Here is a 7,215-nt window from a genome sequence, read left to right on the forward strand (position 1 = left end):
CGTCAAAGAGACGGGTAGCAGCATTTGCGGCTGATGCTTATCGCTATTATATGGATATCTACCATATAACGATCGTATTATCAAATGAGTTATCTAATAACCCAACTTAGTACGGATCTATTCGTTAAGATCTGATGGCTGTCCAAAGAAGGCTCAAATACATCCAACGAAGGAGATTCAAAGGTATACATTATATAAGACATCACCTGCCCACAAGGTAGAAGAACACATACAATTTGAATCGTATTCTCATTATTCATTCCTTAACTCTATGCTCAAGCAAAGCCATTTGTGATTAAGTTCATCAACTGACTTAGCCTTCGGAGGTGGACTCCCAATCCCAGCGGTCGGGCCACATCTGACGTTCGTTTTTGCAGGTCATACGCAGGAGATCTAAGGGCTGAGCAGATTTTGGACGCATCACTAACTAATCCTAAAACCTATATCAGGAAAGGACTTGAACTTGAGTTGGGGGAGAGAGAGAAAGAGAGAGAGAGAGAGAGAGAGAGAGAGAATGAATTGGGAAGGAAAAAGGGAGAGTCAGGGGCCAGGGAGTTAAAAGCTACTGTAACTTTTCACATTTTATTATAGGTCATAAACAGAAGTACCCTGCAAAACTAAATCATTGGAGAGAAATGGGTCTAGCTTTTTTTATGACAGTTCTTGCTTTCAGGCCCACTACTTAAACATGATAAATTGATCCATTTCTTGTATTGGGTAACAGTAGCTGAATTGATACCAACTTTGATTACTATCCACTAATGATTGCTCCAGCAAACCTTTGGATCATTTTCCAGATCATAAAGTGAGATTGCTCAGATAAAAATCCTTCAGAAAGTCAAGCTCCTTCCTCCATTTCTGCTGGACTTTCTTCAGGTATTGTGTAGATACCATAATCAATCAGTCACCTTAGTTTACTGCTGTTCTTTCAGAGTTTTAATGAAATCTTGTACTCTGCTACTTGATGTGTTTGATCTTGTTGGTTTCATTATCTGAGTGTAGAACCTACAGACACATATGAAACACTTGGTAGTTCACAGCTTACTTAGTCTGTGAAAAGTTTTATTAGATGATAAGGAAGTTTAGAATTTTCATTTTAAACCTCTTATGCATATGGATGTTATTGTACCTTTCTTTCACACCTTTGATTAAGGTAAGGCAACCTAGTATTCTTCACTCTGTCCCTTCTTCTCACATATGCCTTCCAAGTCTCTGTACTATAGATTATGAAATCTTATACATCACAGGATGTCTGATCATCTATAAGCTCTATTGGATGTGATGATTCCTTAGTGGACATGAAGACAAGCTGGTTTGATCTGCTGAAAAACATATTTGTATCTGAGCCAAAATCAAAGCAAGAAAAGGTTCCGGTTGATTATTCCTTCAAAATTTTCAATCCTTACTGCTTAGATTACTGAAAGAAATTCATAACTGAATTTGGAACTCATTGTTGGAATGTTTCTATTACCAGAAGGAGAAGAGAAGGAGATGGTTTTTTGGTAGATTTAAGATAAAGCGCCTACTAACAATTTCGCAGTCACCTTCATTGAAGGAGAAGATACTGAGTGAAGCAGAGGAAGAACAGAGGAAGCATGCTTTGACTGTTGCTATTGCAGCAGAAGCAGCTGCTGAGGCTGCAGTTGCAGCAGCTCATGCCGCAGCTGAGGTTGTACGACTTACGCATGCTCCTCAATCAAGCCGTCAAGTAGAGAAGGGAATCAGAGAATTATCTGCTATTAAGATTCAAACTGCTTTTCGTGGGTGTCTGGTGAGACACTTTTAACTTAGCACTTCTTCTGAGAAAATTTCATTACTCTAGGGTTTCATCCAACTGAAGTATTGTATCTCAACAAGTTCTATCCTATAAATGCAACAGATTTGACATTGACGATGAGGGGATGTTTTCTTTCAATTAATTTGGGATTCGTTTTTTCAGGCTAGAAAAGCATTGCGGGCACTTAAGGGACTGGTGAGGCTTCAAGCTATGGTTCGAGGCCGTGCAGTGAGGCGTCAAGCGATCAACACTCTGAAGAGTTTGCAGTCTCTTGTAAAAATCCAGTCTAAAGTCCGTGAAATTAGGCTTAGGATGGTTAAGGAGAACTGGACTGCCAACGAGAAGCAACAATTTCTGGCGAGAAGCTATGAATTGGGAGACAAGGATAAAAGGGTATGCACAGATAGTTTTTGCTAAGTCAGACTTAAGGATGAACACTTTGGCCTGCATATGACAAGCATAAATTGATTGAACAAATAATTTTGAAAGTGAGCAAAGTAGTTTAGAATTTCAGTCATTAACAGAAACTTCTTATTCCTGGTTTTTCTTCCTTAGTTCAATCCAGACTGTCAGAGGTTGGACAGCAGCTTGTTGTCAAAGGATGAACTCAAGACCATGTTTCTAAGCTGGAAAGAGGCAATGATCAAGGGAGAACACATGAAGAAATATTCAACTAGTCAACAGGTAGCTCTGGGTTTCTTTGGAAATCATCCCAAATTATTTCGTTCAGTATATGAGATTTAAGATATCGTTCTTCAGGAAAGGCAACGAACAGAAGGAGAACCAAGTAACGCGGATGAAATGTGCAGTAACTGGTTAGGACACTTCAAAGATACCCAGCAAAGAATAGAGATTTCTGAATCACTTGATTGTTCAAATGCACCGGACAGATATGAAGAGAGAGGAATACAGCTTACGAGGAGAGAAGTTTACAACCGTAAACAAGTAAGAGAATTGGATTCTCTAGTACCACTTCCAAGGAGATCAATTCATGAACAAAAACATGATTCAATTAATAATGTCTCCTGCTTAAGTTATTCTGCTGCTCCAGGATACATGGCTACTACTGAAGCTGCTAGAGCAAAGGCAAGATCATCTAGTGCACCAAAAAGGCTGGAATTCAGAGATTCTTATTGTGATCATAGTTCACCATCCAACAGTAGACTCTCATTTTGCTCTTCAATTGGTAATGATGCAACTTGCACCAAAAAGGCTGGAAATCAGAGATCTCCTTGCATTAAAGGTCTGTTAGTTCCAGCAAAATCACACCGACATTCCAAAGATCTCAGCCTTGATTCTGAATTCTCATTGCCAAACTGGAACCAGCAGAAGGATTTTAGATGATATTTTCCATTTTGCGGATGCCAAAGTTGCCAATATCTTGGGTATTTTCTGTTATTTCCAGTTCTCAAGTAATGGTTGGCTTCGCTCAATTCAAAGGAGTAAAGTGCTTGTATGGTGTTCTACTCTCGTTGAATGTAGATTCTGTTTTTCATTTTTTTTATAAATTTTCTTTTCAGGCGGAGTGACTGTTGTGTTTTTGCTGTTGGACTAGAATGAGAATCTCTTGTATTTCTTCCTTAGTTTTACATGATTTCGATTATTTGAAAGATTGTGAAGGGAAAATGTTGGATTATGCCTGTTGCTGCTTATTCCTTGTTCGTCTTCTCGACCGGATGTACCTGCAAGAATGTGCTCGACCATGGAGGTCGAGTATCACCTCCGACGATCTAATTAGTATTCCCTCCAATCAGAATAGACAAGAATGCAACCAGCAATAAGAATCTCAATAACGATTGCCTTAATTCAGCATACCTTTCTCTCTGGCCTACTTGCCTTTTTATAAGGTTCCTTGGATTATGCCTGTTGCTGCTTATTCCTTGTTCGTCTTCTCGACCGGATGTACCTGCAAGAATGTGGTCGACCATGGAGGTTGAGTATCACCTCCGACGATCTAATTAGTATTCTCTCCAATCAGAAATAGACAAGAATGCAACCAGCAATAAGAATCTCAATAACGATTGCCTTAATTCAGCATACCTTTCTCTCTGGCCTACTTGCCTTTTTATAAGGTTCCTTGGGTTCCTTAGTGTTTGAGTTCGTCTCTGATATGGGAAAAATATCGTCGAACCAGGCCCATTCTTGGTTCAACCCTTGACCCCGGTCGGGGGACGAACCGACCGACTTAGGTTCGTGCGAACCGGCGTGCGAATCGGGTTTGAAGATAGCATGCTAAGGAAGAAACCTTATACGATCAGCAGGCAAGCACGAGTCCAAGATTCTCGGGACAGATAATCCATTAGGAGACGGTTATCAACACTCACAGAAGCAGACGATCGTGAAAACTTGGATAACTGCCACACCCACAGCAAAAGATCGTGTCATCAAGGGAAGTTATCCATCACTCCACTAATGGGTCTAATCGTCAAGATCTGACAGTCACCAGAAGAAGGCTCGAACGAGTTCAACGGGTAGGATAGAAGGTACACTCTATATAAGTCATAACCTATGTACGAAGAAGGTAACTGAATCGTATTCCCAGTAATCGTATTCATACTTTAGCTTTACAATTAGCCAGAGCCTTTGTGATCAGTTCATTAACTGACTTAGCCATCGAAGGTGGACTCCCGACCCCCACGGTCTGGCCACATTTGACAATTGTTTTGCAGGTCATTCATTAGTGATCTAAGGGCTGAGCAGATTTTGGACGCATCATTTGGCGCCGTTTGTGGGAAACGCTTCAGAAAGTTATGGTTACCAGGTTAGAAGTAGCAACTGCAGTGGCACAGCGAGAGCTTGTGTCACATCGACCCAGCCGGTACCCTACTTGGCATACCCGGGTATGTGATCCACAGCCTCAATGATCAAGTATCGAGGAACCATGCCTCCCACATACACGATAACACAATCATGAACAATATAATCAAAGTAATGTCATATAAACAATAAGATCAAGACAAGATTAAAAGAGAGAATATAATCAGGGTGCGGAATTAAAAGATATGAGTGTATGTATAATCGAAAAGGAGAGAGTGAGCGGAAATAACTCCCTAAGTTGTAGTGGAAAGTAGTTCGAAAATCATAAGGGTTTACAAACCAAGTCTCAAAAGATAGAATAAAGAGTTAAACATCTAAACTAAGGTTTCTTCAGTTTTATACAAAATGTCCTCATCAGTGTAAACAAAAGACACTAGGCACGGCCGCTCCCACTCCAGGGTAGAGCTAATCCTAGAATGTAGCATAATCACCCGCGGGATCTTCAAAGTAATCTTCGTAGTAGCCAACACCCGGAGGGTAGTATGCTTCATCAGTGGTCTCCTCATAGTGGGGGGCCGACACCTGTAGGATAGTCTAACAAAACATTGCACAAAAGGGGTGAGCTCAAAAGAACTTAGCAAGGCAAGTTATTCCATAATAACACAGATACATGATACAAAACATAGCATGATGCAAATATGAATTTAACTCTATGTATGCTAGTCTCTATGGTAGACATGCTTTAAGTCATAGCACCATACTTTTCTTGAGTAGGTCTAGTCAGTCGGCTCCGGTAGGCAATGGGTCCTACATCCCTCGGGACAATCTATGGCTGGGGTTTAAGTCACCACTCTCTCACATCACCATTTGGTATAAGTATTGACGCACGTTACAGTAAAGCCTAGCCCAATGCAAGTCATCTACTCAGTCATATCAAGTCAGATCTTGATACTTCCATTCCTCGCCCCTGGCAATCCTTTCTGATATCCTTCACACTAGAGTTAGCATAGTCCCTGACTACGGACTCATAAACCCTATTGGTCATCCAAAAATAATAAACAAGAAGCTCTCACGGGTTGGTTACCGGTCTTGAGTGCCCGTGAGCCCAAGTCTAGCTATTTGCAACCCTACCAATAAATGGCCTCTAACGAGTATCCGCAATGTGATCTATGTCCTCTCACAGGTTGGTTACCGGTCTTGAGCACCCACAAGTCCACATTACTACCACGGGTCGTTCAGTCTCAATATCCTTCCGATTCGGTTCTGATGCAACAAAGACATCCTAGCCAACACCACTAGACAAGTCCTATGCATGACATCCAATAATCCGAGAAAGCGTCAATGGGCATCATCAGAAACATCCCATACTATTCCCTCTGATGTCCAAGGACAGAAATGTCAAAAGGACATTCCCCAAATCATACTTATCCAATCACATTCTCAATTCCAACATACCATACATAAATGATATTTCATCATATGAAAAGAGATGTTTTGAAATCCAGCCCAAACCTAACCAGGACACCCTATTTGTTTTGAGATAAAGAAAGACTTGTTTAATGTTAGACATTAATTTTAGTGTTATTATCTTTGAAAGCCTTAGGAGGTCATGTCCGACCTTTTCCTTAGGATAAATCCAATGTCCCGAAGTGAAGGAAGAAGTCCTTGTGGGCCCTCTTTATGGAAGACATGTTTTGACCCGAAACCCACGGACATTGACAATGATGCCCCTTACTCGAGTACATTATCAGTGTTTAGTGAAATTCTGCGCATCGAAGAAGGTTGAATTAGTTGAAGTACCAAATGAACTCCTGTGCTCAATCCGAAGGTATTTCCTGAAACTAGACTTCTTGATTGACTTGTAGGAGAAAACCTCACTCAATTTGACCCTGTATAGCCCTCCGAATCCCTATCCAAAGTTGCTGAACTATTTTTGGATTTCCTGCTGAAACCTGTTTTGGTCGATCCTTCTTGGTCGATGCCATCGACCAAGACTATCGACCAAAGTTTCCGAGACTCGAAGTTAATGATTCTTTTGGAATATTCTCTCATCTATATAGGCTAGCCTCATGTTTTGAACCCTATTACACTCATCTAAGCCACTGAGAACGAGAGTGGAGCTTCCCAAGGCACTCTCTTGGTATTTGTGAAGGATTCTTGCCTCCAATCATTGCAATAATTGTCTCTTGACCCCATTATCATCTTCCAAGGTATGATTCTCTCTCTTGCTCTCTATCCTACTCACTTCTCTTCTTCTTTTTACTGATGAGACCATGGCCAAAGCGCTGCAACCTTGCAAACACCTTGCCATGAATGTCTCTTCCCATTTACATTGATTTTCCTTCATTCTTGCTATGCCTCACTTGCATCTTGATCCTTGCATATGCATTAGCATGATTCCTTGCTTAGCAACTTGATTTCTTATACTAGACTGAAATGTGGAGTATGATTAGTCTAACTTCTGGCTTGCAAATGATTGTAACCTTGTTCCTAACCCATTCCCCAACTAATTCTCTAACTTCCCTTTCAACTACATCGATTTCTCATGAATGCTAGGATTCTTGTCTTTAGAACATATGACCTCAATTTGGGGGTTTCCATTTGGACCATTGGATTATGATAATACTTGCTAGGTAGTGTTATTACATTGTTATTAATCATCCCTCCAAGTTTCTAATCGA

The 7,215-nt window shown here is 40.7% G+C and overlaps 1 protein-coding gene across 2 annotated transcripts; it reads left to right on the forward strand.

The window, feature by feature from the left end:
• The first annotated feature begins 748 nt into the window (after positions 1-748).
• On the forward strand, positions 749-3,403 carry LOC149002334 (protein IQ-DOMAIN 12-like). 2 transcript variants are annotated; one of them, XM_089137534.1, is made up of 6 exons: positions 749-876; positions 1,248-1,367; positions 1,475-1,771; positions 1,940-2,170; positions 2,333-2,461; positions 2,537-3,403. In XM_089137534.1, exons 2-6 carry the CDS (start codon positions 1,299-1,301, stop codon positions 3,119-3,121), a joined length of 1,311 nt encoding a protein of 436 aa, XP_088993660.1. In that variant the 5' UTR covers positions 749-876; positions 1,248-1,298; the 3' UTR covers positions 3,122-3,403. The 2 variants fall into 2 exon arrangements, with proteins under 2 accessions (XP_088993660.1, XP_088993659.1); XM_089137533.1 differs by having other exon boundaries at positions 749-1,367.
• Positions 3,404-7,215: the final 3,812 nt, after the last annotated feature.

The sequence above is a fragment of the Hakea prostrata genome, chromosome 10 (assembly GCF_041222555.1).
Source record: "Hakea prostrata isolate BN-2017 chromosome 10, UWA_Hpros_2, whole genome shotgun sequence".
Taxonomy (NCBI): domain Eukaryota; kingdom Viridiplantae; phylum Streptophyta; class Magnoliopsida; order Proteales; family Proteaceae; genus Hakea; species Hakea prostrata.